Source organism: Cornus florida, unplaced genomic scaffold (assembly GCF_030987335.1).
Source record: "Cornus florida cultivar Cherokee Brave unplaced genomic scaffold, ASM3098733v1 CherokeeBrave_3.0.0_Hap2_Chr09, whole genome shotgun sequence".
NCBI classification, from domain to species: domain Eukaryota; kingdom Viridiplantae; phylum Streptophyta; class Magnoliopsida; order Cornales; family Cornaceae; genus Cornus; species Cornus florida.
In genome coordinates this window covers 46312254-46329676 of record NW_026775579.1, presented here as the reverse complement: position 1 = coordinate 46329676, position 17423 = coordinate 46312254, and the positions used below count along the sequence as shown (strand labels likewise).

The window sequence follows — 17423 nt, the reverse complement described above, 5'->3', positions numbered from 1 at the left end:
CCAAGCTAGCCCTTGAGGGTTCCATGTCCACTATAATGAGTGGCTAAAATCCTTCTCTTGGGGCTAAAGATAGCCCATAGGATTGCTTCTCAAACCTAGCTTTTGTGTATTTTTGGGGATTTTAGTTGTAATAGATGTTTTGACCATGAATAAATATAGATCTTTTAATTTCTACTTAATTTGTATGGATTAATGCTTTCAATTGATCATTTGGCTCTAATCATATGTCTATATATGCTAGAATTGATGGTCATATTTTTATCTCTAGATTTAATGAAGTTGATATATGTCTATGTGTGTTGATGATGTTAATCTAGTGACGGTCAAGGCATGGTGCTTAATGGAACACTCTTGTGATTTATTTGATGGTTCACACTTGTTTCTTGATAGGTTGTATCACATATCTAGTTGAATTAGTTTAATTTCATGTTTCTAGCCTAGTTGTAGTGTAATTGCTTTAATTTCTTAGGTAGGTGAACAATCCATTCTTGTTTCTTGATGTTCTATACTTGTGAAGGCAAAGAGTGCATGTCTCTAGATATTTGTGTGCGCATTAATTGTGGTTTAATTGAATAATTTTGGTCTCATTTAATAGGTTGTGCTATTCATTAAAATTGGCTTAACAATCTATACTTATTTGCCATCCATGCTTAGTTTCAATTGCTGTTACACACACACAAGTTACAATTTAAATATCCCCATTAATGTACAATTGTTAGTGTTTGATGAAGTGAAGCTTAGTGGTGACTCTAAGCCACAAGACCTCTTTCTCTTATATTTTTTCCCTACTTTCTAGATTGTTTTTTACTTATATAAATCTTTAATTGCATTGTAGTTTAATTAATCAATCACCAACAATCTTTGATCACTCGACCTACTAATCCGACATTAATTTCCATCACAAATACACCTCTTTTCCCTTGGGACGATCCCTACTCACTCTAGTTATATTTTTAGCTGGAAATGGTAGTGGCATTTTCTAAATTTAAACTTGGCCACACTACACACTTTTGCATGCAATTCGGTGCATTAGCATGACACACACCACATATAAGGCGCAAGTATACTAAATGGAGTTCAGATACACAAACAAGGATACCATTTCAAGTTTACTAAGTGAGTTACAGTTACACGAAACAAGTATACCAATGAGATTAAGCTACGCGAAGCAAGTATACAGTTACAAGTATACTAATGTGATTAGAAAACACAAGGCAAGTATAAATTCATAAGCTACAAGTAATCCACGATTAGCTACATGGAATTTAATACTAAATCAGATAGTGGAAAGACTATGATTCTTGGCTGCAGACCAAGCAAGTTATTCCGGGCTATTACTCCCACAAAGAACTACCTAGTGCGCGCGTAGAATAAGTGATTCTGGGTAATTATGACCCACAAAGTACTACCTAGTGCGCACTTCTGACTAAGGAAACTCTTGTCACCGTATTAGAGCCAAACTCTAGCCATCATATGTCCTTTATCTTACAAGCCTTCCAAAATCAACAAGTTCAGAACTTGTGCAAAATCAATAAGTTAGACCAAATTTATATGACTGAAACAATGCTAGAAACCATTATCTATGCACAAGTAAGGTTGAATCCACACAAACCATGTCCTAGAGTTTCAAGTCTACAATGACCTTCACAATGTCAAATTTTCAGTGTGCGATTCGTTACACACTATCACAATATTATTTCAATATTGAAAACATAATCTCATCCAAACAATCTTTAATTAATATATATATAAAAACATAGTATAGCCATTACAAAAACCAACTCAAAAACTAAATTAGGTCATTGGAACAACAAAATAGAGTTTAGTCAAAATACGGTAATTAAATCTCTAGATTCTAAAGTATCTCCTATGGCCCCAAATTGGTATATACTAGTGATCAAGCTATAGTCATTACCATTATCAAGTTAAAATCTCATTCTAGTCAATGGAACCATTAATTAGACTTTATTAAATTCATTTAATTCAAAATCTCTAGATTTTTAAAGCCATCCAAATGCTCTCAAATTAACATAGGTTAAAGAACACACCAAGACCTACTTTAATATCATATTACAAGTTGATTTCATACTTGTTTCAACTATGTGAATTAAACTTTCATAAAAGAAAATAATTAAAAAAAATTTGCAATTCTTATTTAAATAATCCCAATTTAATATATGTTAACAAACATACCAAGGCCTAATTTACTAGCATGCCACTATTTAATTCTAAGTTGTACACCATCATGAGAATTAAATCTTAAACATAGAAAATAATTAAATTAAATTCTAGAACTTGAACTAAAGCATGCATACAAGCTGCACCAGCTATCAAAACAATCAATACAACTCAAATATAAACCTATGACATCCCCTACCTCATTTTGTGATGAAATTACAAATCCCCACCGAAATGAAACCACTTCGAATCCTATGAAACTTCAGGATTTTGTCGGGGACAACAAGGTGATCATTAAACCCCAAGGAAGTCCTACCAAAATCCTAACTTGGCTTCAAACCCGAACTTAAAAAATGGCTAAAACGGAATTGCAATCGATTGGAATCAAAGGCCTTGTCAAGGCGAACAATAAAGCCCAAGGCATCACCACATTTTAATAAAGGGAAGAAGTCCAAAAGAGGAGAGCGAAGGTGGCAGCCATGGGAGGAGCTTTGGTAGGCCAAGAGTGGGGAAAGAGATGAAAAAAATATCATTTTTCATTTTAGAGACCCCTTTTTATAGAAAAACCCTAAAAGTGCTCCGAACGGGCCCCGCAGGGTCCAGAAAAGTGGAATTTGAGTAGACGGGCTCAAATAGAAAAACTCCATGAAAGAAAAAGAACCAAAATGAGAAAATATGATCAACGGAAGAAACGGCGTTGAAAACTGAGTCCCGAGCAGAGAGATATGCCCTAAACAAGTTTGGCGCTAACTTAGGCCGGAAACCCGAAAACTGTAAGGTTCGACCGCAAGACAATTGTAAGAGTACACGACTCAACGAAATATGAAAATGAATCCCATACAAGGATTCGAGCCCCAAGGGGACACTTAGCAATTAACTTTCATTAATTACACAAAAGCCCCTACACAAAAGGATAACTGCGTAAGTGACCCAAAATGAAAATATCTTCCAAAAGATATTTTCTTAGAAACCCCTAAACCAAAATATCTTCAAAAGATATTTATGAAAAACACCCCAAGAAAAAAAAATGTTTCTGAAGAATCTCTTCATCCACGCCCTTGCGGGAAAAAGAAACAACCAGCGAGCTTTTTTCCAAAAATAAAGTTACGTCTTTCAAAGAAACCAACAAGAATGGAAGTACGTGAAGTCAAAAACCAACTCTAAATAAGAAGAGTGAGGTTACGCGGAGGGAAATTTCAATGAAAAAATTTAACCCGTAAAAATGGAGAAAAAGGAAAGGAAGGAAAATGACCGGGTCATTATACACATAAACACAAGAGTGAGTTTAGAGTATTATTTAAATCCTGATCGTGATCAAAGTCTTGCATCTACAACGATCAGAGAAAAACAGATCTACTTCTACATCGAATTCATATATTGAAGAACAGAAGTAAAAACGATCACACTTTGAAAGGGTCAAAGCATTCTAAGGGTGTTGTTTGATTTATCTACTACCCTTCCACAGAGATCAAGCATAAGCCTGAGGTCAAGTTACTGTTAGATGGGACGTCGCAAAGCCAGAGGATTGTCAGCTATTGGTAATTGGTAAAATGATAGGGTATGAGCCAGAGTTAAAGTTTAGTGTACTTTGTTTCATACATAGTGGATCAATTTATTTTGGACTGCACAATCCACGAGGTTTTCCCGCGTAAATAGTTGATCTATTTTATCAATTGGGGTTTCTTCGCTAAAAATCATAATGTCGGCTCTAACTCTTTACTTTCTTTTATTTTATCTTGCATAAGATTAATTTATTAATTGCTAAAATAAGTAAGGATAGAAAGATATAGATATGTTTCTAAAAATACAAAAAAAATTTAAATATTACACTGTGTACAACTCATAAATTGGTATCAGAGATAATCTCTACATATTGAGTTGATCCTTGTGGAAAGTTTTGATTGATTTCAAAAAAAAAAATTCATCATGTCTTATGCGTTGAAAGAAGGTGGTTCTAATCAACGTGGTCCTTTATTTGAAGGAAATAATTATAATTTTTGGAAATGAAATATGAGAGCTTATTTGCAAAATTCAGGAGGTAAAACTTGGGTTATTACTGAATCTGGCTATACACCACCTACAGAAGATAAAACTGTGGATGGTAAAGTAGAAAAAGTTTTAAAAGATGGCTTTGCTTTTACTGTTGTTGAAACTATGCATAATGATGCTAATGGAAAAGTTTTATATGTAATTATTAATTCTGTTGTTCCATCTGAATATGCTAGAATTTCTTATTGTAAAACTGCTACAGATGCTTGGGATATTTTATAGGTTACTCATGAAGGGACATCAAAAGTGAAGTTATCCAAAATTCAGATACTTTCTCATGACTTTGGGAACATCGTGGTGAAAGAAGATGAATCATTTTTTGATTTTTATTCTAATATTCTTGAAATTATTTCTGAACTACGTCACTTAGGCAAAAGAGTATAGTGATAAGAAAATTTGTGAGAAAATCTTAAGGTCTTTACCTAAAAGATTTCGAATAAGGGTAGAAATTATCACTGAACATTGGGATTTGTCAACATCTAAAGTTGATGAAGTTGTGGATTCGTTGAAAAATTATGAGATGTAGAATTTTGATATAAATCAGAAGGAGAAGAATCTTGCTTTAAAATCAACACAGGTAAAAAATTCTATTGATGACAACTCTGATGATGATTTTGCTTTTCTGTCAAAGCAATTTAATCAGATATTGCAAAGGCAACAGTGGAGAAAGAATGACAATCCTCAAAATTTTGACAAGGTATTGAAATTTAGATTTAATGAAAAGAAAGTAGAAGAATAAAAAGAAACTGAATTCACTTGTTAGAATTGTGGTGGCAAAGGTCATGCATCCAATATTTGTCCCAGTCCTAAGAAAGATCAAAAGGATATGAACAAAGGAAAATTAATGAAAGTTTCTATATCTGAAATTATACTTCTAGTGATAATGATTCTCCTCATGATGATTGCAATAATTTTTCTTTTGTCACTTTTCTTGAAAAAGATCCTCATGTTGTTAGTTTATCTGACTCAGATATTTCAGATAATAAAGACAATGAAATTCATGATGAACAAGTGCAAAAGGAAGAAAAGGATGATGAAAGATTAAAGAAGATGGTCGGAGAAACCATTGAAGTCAAACAGGCTATCAATAAGTTAGCAAAGGAGCTTATCTAAGAAAAATGGGAGAATGAAGATCTAAGAAAATAGATTGATGAAGGAAAAAGAAAAGCTTTGGAAAGCAATTATATTGTCACTGAGTTGAACAGAAAAATCATCATTCTTGAAGCTAAGGTAAGTAATGCTAACTCCTTGAAGGAATATCTTGGTTTGAAAATTGAATCTCTTGAACTTGAATTACAATCTACACAAGATAGATTGAAAGGGTTTACAATGGGTTAAGATTGTTTAAATAAATTGATTAACATGGGTAAGGATGTGAATGTTAAAACTAGGTTAGGATTTGTTAAAGGTTCATCTAGCTGTCAAGGTAAAACAATTTTTGTTAAACCTATTGATTAACGTATGCTTATCCATGTCTGCCTAATGCATAACATTCTGATATGTCTTATGTACCTAAACTATTGCATTGCACTTTTTTTTTTTTTTTTGGGGTAAGAATAGACATAAATATCACTCATGTTTTCATAGGAAAAAGAAAGATTTTTTAAAAATTTATTCTCATGATATTCATGCTCAAAAAAAGGTGCATTCTAAGAAGAAAAAGAACTTTGTTGCACCTAAGATTTCTAAAGCTGAAAATTTGCCTAAGAAAGAGGTAAAATACGAAAGAGAATTTCAGGAAGTGAGAGTGAAAACTGGGTGGATCATAAAGAAATATCTGATCCATTATATATATGTTGAGTCCGAGGAACTAGTTTCCAAAAGGACTTTACCTTCAAACTGAGTCCTAAGATAATCAGTGATCATGGTTTCTACTTGAATGAAAAATTTGTTGCCATTGGATCACTTGTTATGGTTTTGTTAAGGTATTGAGTTTTGATTATAGTCTCATGATATATGTGTGAAAATTCTTTCATTGAATTTATGATCTTTCTTTGAATGCAAATTGAGACACGTGATGATTTGATAAAAATAGATTCTTGGGTTATAATCTATACAATGAAAGACAATTTACATTAATTAGGAGATTTTTAGATTTGAATTTCTTGAGTTCATAATTTTTGTGCACTAATCCATCTCTGAAAAATTTAACTGAAAAATTTTGAATTATTGACTAGGGTATATTGATCACAAAAGTTATAAAGGTTATTATCTGAAAAAAAAAAAAATAGGAGCTTAAAATAATAAAAATATTCAGCTTGAAAAAGAAAAGAAAAATTTGAAAATTGTTGAATTCTTTGTTAAGGAAAGGGCTACCTATCAAGATTTGATCAAAAGCTCACATTAGACTTTGAAGAGGAGCTAATTAAGTAAAAAAGAATGGTCAAGACAATTTGAACTGGGGAATTGCAGTTTTCTTCTTTAGAGTGAAAGTCGCCTTGCTTAGAAAAATTGCTCAAAGACAATCTTATCGTGATACTTTTCGATCAATATGGTTTGGACAATGATTTGTTGAAAAATTGATTGAAAATTGATGAGATTGGATTTCACATAAATGTGAACTTGCTAGATTAATTTTAAAATGTTTCTATAGGATTTGTAAGTTAAATTTCGTGTTGGGATTATTTCTTGAGAGTTGAAATTAATTGAATATTCTGTGGAGTCAATTAATTGCATTCATAGATATTTATGGATATTTTTTGAAAATTTCGATCATGTGTGGACCTGAAATTTTTTGATTAAATACTCAATGATTTGTTTTGTTTTAAAATAATTTTAAAAAATTAGAAAATCTCAAAAAAAATCAAAAAGATTTTTTATTTTTAGTTGGTAGTTTTTTTTATTGGCATTGATCATTGAATGGTGGAAAATTTTTGGGAAGAAAATAGTTTTCTCAAAAAAAACTCATGTTTAAAAAGTGAACTGCCAAGGCACTAACGATTCAGTACTCTCCCTACCGGTTCAGGAGTGCTAAGAGACAAAGACCAACTACATTGGCAGTTGGCTACCGGTATCAACATTTGGGTACCAGTTCAGCAGTGGTCACCATTTAATGACTATTTCTCTGCCCTTTGGGAACCGGTTCCTGGCAGTGAGTTTTGATATTAAAATAACCCACTTTGCATATTGTTGGGTATTACAATATACTCATATTCTCTCTCCGTATAACCTCTCTCTCTATACTCTCTCTACATTATATACATCATATATATAAATTCTCATGTCTTCAAAATTGAATATCACTTCATCATTATAATTGTTCATTACATGATTGAAGATTGAAATCATTGAGATTTGAAGATCGAATTTGCAAGAAATTGAGGATTGAAGTTGTGGAGTTTGGGTTTTTGAAAAACTTAAAGGATTGGTTAAGACTGAAGTTGAAAACTTGGGTTTGAGATTGAAGACTTAGGATTTGACCTTATGGCTTTGTATACATCATTATATTGTTGATTTCTCGGATATTGAAGATTCAAACAAAGCTTTCACAAGAACCTTATTCGGGGTGCATGCCAAGTGTTCGATGAAAGTTCTAAGTGAGTTTAAGGCATTAATCCAAAATCTTCCAAACATAAAATGGCTCCAAAATTTTCTTGGGAGGCTAAAGGAAAGGGTATTGCAATTCTTCCACCTCCCAAGAGAGCAAGAACTACTATTTCTATCCATGAACCACATGAGGGTTCAAACGTTCCAAGGGATGCTCCGACTTCTCTTATGAGTTCTAGTTCACCAACAACTGAGGTACTGACTGGGTATCCATCAGTTGCAGACATTGGGTAGGTTAAGTTTGCATGGGAACACTTCTACAACGAGCATGCTTGGAAGGTGTACACCAAAGTGTACAAAGGTGGACTGATAAAATCGAAACGGAATGTGAATTTGAAGAAGTTAAGAGACAGTCCGTGTGGAGGGAAAAATCCACCTCTAATGAAGATTGTCCACATCATCACACTGCAAATTTGTATTCTTTATATTACGAGGGCCCGATTCATATCAAGCCTGAATTACAAAAGCCCAATCCGGAATAAGCCCAAGTTGATTCTTCCTTTCTATCAAGATCACTAGCACGGGTCTCCTGGCCCATTATTCAAGCCCAGCTGGTTCAAGATGCATTTAGCCCAAACTATTTAAGAATAAACGAGTCCTGTCAATTGACAGATTCATGGTAGAAGGTAAATTCTATACAAAGAAGTTTTGTAAAAAAGGTAGTCTGGCATAGAAAGAAGTATAAAAGGAAACAAAATTATAGGAAGGAGGATTGTATATGGAATATATTGGAGGGCAAGCAATGCGAGTCCTACCATAATTCTACCACCTTTTTGTGTATAAATAGAGGCCTAAACCTCTAATAAAATCCATCAAGCAATATTCGTTTTTCTCTAAGTATTATAATTGTTGGTTTTGAGTGAGTTGTATTTTTCTTTTTATTTCTTTTAATAGGGAAAAATTTTGCACCTACACTTTGGTGCCGTCTGTGGGAACATATAGAAATATACTCCCACTATTGTTTTAAATCGTTTCTATTACACGATCTGGAATATCGAACGGAGGATCTGCAATAACGGCTGATTAACAGATGGAGTTAATGTAAAAGATGCGAGAAGAATCCTTGCACCAGGTTGAAACACTTCATCAAGCAAACGAAGCCAGCGTAGCCCAGATTGCATTGCTTCAACAACAAAATGACACCTTCTAAACGGCGATGGCTCAGTTGACACCATAGCCACCACCACGGCCGCACCTCCCCCCAACCAAAACACTCCTCCAGTTAACGAGCCTCAAGTCAATGGGGTACGGCCTAATGAAGCTCGGCCCAACAAAATTCAGTAAGAGTAGAGGACAAGGACCGAGGCAGTCACTTCGGACAATCTTCCTCGTCACACATAGGACGAACAGGCCGAGTCCAGCCGTAAGCTTACAGTATGGTCTAATGGCATTCTGAATGGCTAAGGCGTACAGGAGGCCTTTGATGAAAATAGACTCCTGAGGATTCAGACGCCTGCCGAGATGGCAAAAGAGTATAAGAACTCTCTAGCGAAGACTCCGTTCACCGATGATATATACCTTATTGACAGGCCTAAGAAATTCACTATGCCTTCCTTTACTAAGTTCAATGGTACTGGAGATCCTTCTCGTCACCATAACCACTATGCACAAAAGATGGCTCTGGACGATCACAACGATCCATTCATGTGCAAGGTTTTTCCGACTAGTCTAACAGGAGCTGCATTAGAGTGGTTCAGAAATAGACCACACAAATCCATCCCGGACTACGAAACTTTGTGCACAATGTTTCTAGCACAATACTGCGAAAACAAGAAGCAGAAGAAGAGTATCACTAGTCTCTTCACCATAAGGCAAAACAAAGGAAAAACTCTACAGGATTTCTTGTCCAGGTTTAACATGGAGGCCTCGAAAATAGCAGATTGTTATCCTGCGACTGCAATAAAGACATTCAAGATCGTTATAATTCAGGGAACCAAGTTTCATACCTCCCTAGTCAAATATTCACCTCAGGATATACAGACTCTCATTGCTAGGGCACAGATTTACATCCGACTTGAGGAGAATGTGGCCCACTGAGCACAGCACGCCACTCTCGTTACAGTGGAGAATAAGCCTCGGGAGAAAATGTCAAGTTCAAAAAGTTAAAAAAGCCATCATGCCTCAACACCGGTCACTCAGGTACCTAAAAAGAGGCAGAGGATAGAGGAAAGGTTCATACCTTTTCGCACCACCTTGGCTCGGCTATTCTAAGAAAATAAGGTGAGATTTGCAGCCTCTCAACCAATGAGGCAACCTTTGGAACAAAGGGACAAGAGCAAGCACTCCACCTACCATAGAGATTACGGGCATACAACCAATGATTACAGATCCCCTAGGCGGTAAGTGGAGAACATGATAATCAAGGGTGAGTTGGCAGACTACCTCACAACAAAAGAGTACGTGAAGCCTTGGGAGGTCAATCCTTTGAAAGTAGAAGGTAATCAAGTAAATGTCATCCATGGAATACATGGGAGATCAGAGGACAACCAAAAGTCGAAATAAGTATATAGATCCAGACTGAAGGCAGCCCACAAGCTAAGGAAGTTATCCTCGGTGAATACTATCACCTCGGGCAGCATCAGTATTGGGTTCGGCAATGGTGATTTATTTAGTGTTCAACTCCCCCACGAGGATCCACTAGTCATCAGTCTTCTGGTGGCAAATTACATAATTAAAAGGGTTTTGATAGACCTAGGTAGTAGCGCCAATATTATTATAAAGGCGGTCATTGAGCAGCTGGAGATCCCATCATCATCAATTCGGCCCACCTCTAGTCCTTTGATGGGGTTCGACGGCATGAAGGTAGACCCTCTTGGGGTAATTGATTTATTCGTCACTGTGCTAAAAAGGACATTGAAGGAGAACTTTCTTGTAATAAAAATCCATCATTTGTACAATCTCATTATGGGAAGAGGTTAGACCCACCAAATGAATGAGGTTCTGTCTACCCTTCATCAAGTGATGCGATGTTTTTCTCTAGATGGTAAGGAGGTTATTAATCTTTGGGGAGATCAGGTCGCTGCCAAAGAATGCTATACGTTGACGCAGAATGAAGCAAAGAAGATAGTTAAGCAGCCCCAACCAGTTGCGACTCCCGGGAGTATGTCCAAATAGCAATTACGGAGCCTTCTGCCCAAGTACCTGAAAGCGGAGGATGAAGCTGAAGCTACAAAGCCTACCGAGGAATCCCTCAAGGCTACTGAAGTTGTCCTCAGTGATCCCTAGAAAGTCACCTATATAGGCTCTTCCCACACAGCCGAAGAGAAAGAAGTGTTAGTCACTATCATTCGATGGAACGTAGATGCATTTGCCTGGGATCATTCAGACATGGTAGGAATTAGTCCTTCAATTTCATGTCACAGCCTGAAGGTGGATCTGGTATTTAAACCAGTTAAGTAAAGACATAGAAGGTTCGCTTCTGAGCGCAATCAAATCATTGCTGAAAAAGTGAACAAACTCCTTCAAACAGGCTTCATCCGAGAAGTGCACTATCCGCAATGGCTCTCAAACGTGGTGGTAGTTCAGAAGAAGAATGAAAAATGGAGATTGTGCATAAATTTTACCAATCTCAACAAGGCTTGCCCTAAGGATAGCTTTCCACTACCCAAGATAGACCAGATAGTTGACGCTACCACTGGTTATGAGAGACTCACATTCCTCGATGCGTATTCTGAGTAAAACCAGATCCCTATGAATCCAGAGAATGAAGAAAAAACTGTTTTCATAATAAAGAAAGACACTTACTGTTACAGAATCATGCCCTTTGAACTCAAGAATGCTGGTGCGACTTACTAGTTTCTCATTAATAAGATCTTCAACGAGATGCTGGGAAAGATGGTTAAGGCCTACATTGATGATTTTGTGGTTAAAAGTGTAAAGAAGGAGGATCATCCCAAGTACCTCCAGGAAGTCTTTAACACTTTGAGAAAGTATAACATGAAGCTAAATCCTTCCAAGTGTTCCTTTGTAGTCTCTTCAAGGCAGTTCCTCGGCCATAATGTCAATAAGAAAGGAATAATATTAAGCCCAGCTTAGGCTCAGGCCCTTATACAAAATCAAGAACCAAAAACTCGTAGGGAAGTATAGGTTTTGACTGGCCGAATTGCAGCTCTTAGCCGCTTCATCTCTCAGTTATCAGACAAATGCAAACCGTTCTTTGATGTAATAAGATCCAATTATGTCTGCTCCAAAGCCTGGTGAGACTCTCATTATGTATTTAGTAATCTCCAGTATAGCCACAAGTGCCGTACTGATCAGAGAATAAGGGAAGAATAAGTATCCAATCTTCTACACAAATAAGACAATAACAGATGCTAAGACACGGTATAACAAAGCAGAGAATATAATACTAGCATTGGTGTATGCAAAGAGGAAGCTTGGACACTATTTTGAGTCATATAGCATCATAGTCCTTACCAACTATCCCATGTGAGTTGTTCTTTCCAAGCAAGACTTGTCCGGAAGAATAACTAAATGGTCAATCAAACTTAGTTCCTTCGATATATCTTACGAACCAAAGGTGTCACATAAAGGACATGCATTGGCTGACTTCCTCCTTGAGTATGAAGATAAGCCCAAAAAGCCAAACCCTCCCAAACCACAATGGGAGCTTTGGGTAAACAGTTCCTCAAACCTAACTAGTGCCGAGGCAGGAGTCGTTATCACAACCCTAGAAGGCACCAAGCTGCAGCAATCAATCTGTCTGACTTTTCCTGCTACTAACAACGAAGCCGAGTATGAGGCCTTGCTCACCGGGCTCCGGTTGGCAAATCAGCTCCAGGTAAGGTGTCTAAAGGTTTTTAGTGACTCCCAACTTATTGTGAATCAGGTAACAGGCAAATATCAGCCCAAAAAAGAACGAATAAAATCATACAAAGAGGCTATGGAAAGTGCTACATGAGGATTTGATCAAATCAAATTCCACCAAGTACCTCGTGATGAGAATTCTGAAGCAGATCAGTTGGCCGTAGCAGTATCTTCTTTAGACGAAGATTTGGTCCGGATAATACCAATTGACATCCTGGACAAACCTAGCATAAGCCCTTGGCAAGAGGTAATGGTAATCCCAGATATTCAATGAGAGCCATGCTGGATGGATCCACTGGAAGCTTACCTCAAGCATGGAACTCTTTCGAACCAGAAAGCCGAGGCAAGGAAACTTAGACTCACCGCAGCCAGATATTCTATCATCAATAATCAATTGTATCAGAAGTCATTCTTACATCCTTACCTGAAATGTTTAAGCCCCACCGAGACCCTCATGATATTGAAGCAAATCCATGATGGGGATTGTGGCAACCACTCTGGCAGTAGATCCTTAGCACATAAGGTCCTAACTCAAGGTTATTTCTGGCCATGCCTGGCTCGGAATGCTGAAGAGTATGCCAGGAGATGCGATAAATGCCAGCGACATGGTCCAATGAAACATTAGCCTGCTGAAGACTTGCACATAATAGCAAATCCATGGCCATTCACACAATGGGGGATTGATATGGTCGGTCCTTTACCCAAAACTGCGGAGCAAAAGGAATACGTGTTGCTAGCCACGAATTACTTCACAAAATGGGTAGAGGCAGAGGTTTATTCAAGCGTGACCCATTAGCAAGTAAAGAGTTTTCTATAGAACAACATAATCTACCAATTTAGAGTGCCAAAGGTTATTATGATGGATAATGGTCCGAACATGGACAACAGAAGCATAAAGAAATTCTTCGCCGAGCATGGGATCGAGTAGAAGTTGGCCGCTATTAGCCATCCGCAGGGAAATGGGTAGGCTGAAATAACTAACCGAACCATTTTCAGCTGCCTGAAGAAAAAATTAAAGAAGCTCAAATCAAAATGGTATGAGAATCTACCTCAAGTGCTTTAGGCCTATCGAACCACCCCACGAAGGCCGACGGGGGAAAACCCCTTTGCCATGGCCTATGGGTCTGAAGTTGTCATCCTCACAGAGTCAGCAGTACCTACTCTTTGAACACATTTGGTGCTCAAGGGAAATAATGATCAACACCTTGAGCATAGCCTCGACCTCTTGGAAGAGAAGAGGGACACTGTAGTAATTAGGCTCACTTCATACCAACAATAGCTGCGTAACAGTTATAACAAGTGGGTCAGGTTCAGGAGCTTTGTGGTAGGTGATTGGGTACTAAAGCAGGAAACAGCCCATGTAAAAAACTTACAACCGAATTAGACTAGACCCTACAGAGTCACAAAAGTGGTAGGGAAAGGAGCTTACCGATTAGCTGAAGTAGATGGGCGTCCAATCGCACGTCCATGGAATGCAATACACCTCAAAAGGTACTATCACTAGACAATATAGTCCATTTGTTCTTCTTTTTCAATTCAACAATATATTTGTCTTTCTACAAATACGGCTGTTTATGGCCCATATAATAAACTCTCATATTGTTGAGTGCGTCCTTTCTCTTTTGAGTATATGTTGCTTTCTGTAGTTGATGACGTTGGGTACACGTGTGATCAACGGTCCCGTGAATTCCATATTAAATATGGGATGCTATTTCATTTCATGTTTCTATAGTTTTTCTTTCTTTTCATAAAAGGGGGCAAGACTAGTACCCACTAGTACCCTAGTATGAATTGATGTTACGACAAGAAAAAATAGATGTTCCGACAAGAAAAAACAAAACAGCAAAAGAGAATATAAAAATAGGCATAAAGTCAACAATTGTTTATGGAAACTATCGAGTGTTTATTTGTAGAAACTATCTTCAATTGGACACAACAGCTATGCATATTTTTTAAACTACTTTGAGTTTTTACATGGCAACTCACTTTTACTGTTGTCTCTGTCCCACACCGATAAAAAACCTTTATACATTCCTTTATATAGAAAAATATTAAACTATTTGAGTGTATTACAAAGAGGGCCCACTGGTAACAGAAACGGCCCAGCCCAAATGGTGTTCAAAGCCTTGATACCAGTAGGCATTCTTTATAATAATTCATTTTAAAGCCCAAATTTCTGGCCCATATTATAAACTCTATTCTTTGTCCTACATCGAATAGAAGTATAAGAGGTGTACAGTTAATATAGTTGTGGCACACCACATCTGGTCGCCACGAAGAGAGTCTCTGTGGAAGATAGTCTCCCAAACAAATGTATGGGAGACTTCCCAGTCACAGTTACTCATTTTTGTGGCCTCATATCATTTTTGAATCTTCATCCTATCTTGCATACTTGTTAACTTTTCCAGCTCATACTTCAGACCTCAAGACTCCGGCACAATATAATTCCTCTCAGGCTCATAGCCAAGGAATACATCACTTCGGACCTCAAGAGCCCGGCATAATGTAATTCCTCTCAAGATCATAGCCGAGGATATAATGCCTCAGATCCCAAGAGTCCGGCACAATACAATTCCTCTCAGGCTCATAACCGATGAACATATCGCCTCAGACCCCAAGAGTCCGGCACAATATAATTCTTCTCAGGCTCATAGTTGAAGAATATATCACCTCGGACCCTAAGAGTCCAGCACAATACAATTCCTCTCAAGCTGATAGCTGAGGAATATATCACCTCGGACCTTAAGAATCCGGAACTATATAATTCCTCTTAGGCTCATAGTCGAAGAATATATCGCCTAAGAGTCTGGCATAATACAATTCCTCTTAGGCTCATAGCCGAGGAATATATCACTTCGGACCCCAAGAGTCCGGCACAATACAATTCCTCTCAGGCTGATAACGGAGGAATATATCGCCTCGGACCTCAAGAGTCCAGCACAATACAATTCCTCTCGGGCTGATAGCTGAGGAATATATCATGTCGGACCTTAAGAGTCCAGAACAATGCAATTCCTCTCAGGCTCATAGCCGGGGAATATATCGCCTCGGACCCCAAGATTCCGGCACAATACAATTCCTCTCAGGCTAATAGCCGAGGAATATATCACCTCGGACCTCAAGAGTCCGGAACAATGCAATTCCTCTCAGACTCATAGCCGGGGAATATATCACCTCGGACCTCAAGAGTCTGGAACAATGCAATTCCTCTCAGACTCATAACCAAGGAATATATCGCCTCGGACCCCAAGAGTTCGGCATAATATAATTCCTCTCAGGCTCATAGCCGAGGAATGTATCGCCTCGGACCCCAAAAGTTCGGCACAATACAATTCCTCTCAGGCTGATAGCAGACGAATATATCACCTCGGACCTCAAAAGTCTAGCACAATACAATTCCTCTCAGGCTGATAACCGAGGAATATATCACCTCGGACCTTAAGAGTCTGGAACAATGCAATTCCTCTCAGGCTCATAGCCAGGGAATATATCACCTCGGACCCCAAGAGTCTGGCACAATACAATTCCTCTCAGGCTGATAGCCGAGGAATATATCACCTCGGACCTCAAGAGTCCGGAACAATGCAATTCCTCTCAGACTCATAGCCGAGGAATATATCGCCTCAGATCCCAAGAGTCCGGCACAATACAATTGATCGGTTGATCAACTATACATCAACCTTCGCAATAGCACGAATCATTGTAAATTAGGGCTATTGGATGGGTAAGTCGAACCACTGGGACTGCGCTAGTCTTAAGGCAACCTAAGTATCTAAAGTCATTTTAGAGTGATGAGGGGTTTATAAAAGGGTTTGTGTGTTTGTCACTAAACTAAGAAATTAAAATGCACAAAACAATAGATTGAAATGAAATTGAAGAAGTGAGATACAAGTAGAAAAGACTAGGGAGATGAATTCACTCCAACCCTATACACATGCTAGATTAAGATTAAATTGGGGAAAAACAACACAAATGATGGTCATGATACATGGCAACACTTGGTTGCTATAGTATTTTCAAGAAGTTCATTAAATCAACAACAAGAATAATCCACCAAAGGTTCACATACTCAAGCCACCTAAACTAGGGTGTAGCCTTCACATGCTCCCTAAGCCCAAGATTATCAAGTCCCCAATAGAATGATGAAAGCACATAAAATTAGGAATTAAGCATAGACCATCAAAGGGGGATCCTAAGCAATGGACTATCTAAGTTCTCCAACTTCATATCAATAAAACTATTTCATGATCTAACTTCCATTGTCACTATGAAAGTGTAAGCATTATGATTAAGAGAAGCAATCATCTAAGACAAGAGGAATAACTCAAAATAATCATGTATAGACATTAAAGTTCATTACAACAAATATGATGCTCTAGATCATAAAATAACCAAAAACTATACATTGTTCTCCCCAAAATAAAATCTACACTAGCACATGCTTACAAGGGAGGAGCTTCATCACCTCCCTAGATGGAGGTTTAGCTCTCCATTGATACAAAAATGGAAGAAGAAGAAGAGGGATCCATCTCCATTTTCGAGCTCCTACTGTAGCACTAAAGAACACCCTCTTCCTTGCTCTCTTCTCTCTCCTCTAATCTTGTAAGAATGAATGATGATGATTTTTTGTGGTCTTCCCTCTCTCTTATCAAGCTCAAGTCAAGGCTCTCTCTCCTCCAAGGAACACCTCCAACCACTTCATAAAGAAGGAAGATGGCATTGAGGAAACCAATGTGCAAGTGGCTGAAATTGAGCCATTTCCGAGTGCAATCTGCCAGAATTTCGAGCACTCGGAGGGTGGTCTCGAGCACTCTAAATTAGTGTAATGTGCAACATGCTCTTCT

General features: G+C 37.6%; 1 protein-coding gene across 1 annotated transcript; it reads left to right on the top strand.

Annotated features, from left to right (window-relative positions):
- The first annotated feature begins 7803 nt into the window (after positions 1 to 7803).
- LOC132272563 (uncharacterized) lies at positions 7804 to 9810 on the top strand. Its single transcript, XM_059773688.1, has 2 exons — positions 7804 to 7968; positions 9187 to 9810. The coding sequence occupies exons 1-2, from the start codon at positions 7804 to 7806 to the stop codon at positions 9808 to 9810; spliced, it is 789 nt and encodes a 262-aa protein (XP_059629671.1).
- The last annotated feature ends 7613 nt before the right edge of the window (positions 9811 to 17423 follow it).

What these genes read in the sequence shown, in the direction of transcription:
- LOC132272563 (XM_059773688.1), top strand. Translation starts at nt 7,804, where the DNA reads ATGGCTCCAAAATTTTCTTGGGAGGCTAAAGGAAAGGGTATTGCAATT. An exon ending in CTAGTTCACCAACAACTGAG is followed by an intron (nt 7,969 to 9,186) that starts GTACTGACTGGG and finishes TAAGGCGTACAG; the next exon opens with GAGGCCTTTGATGAAAATAG.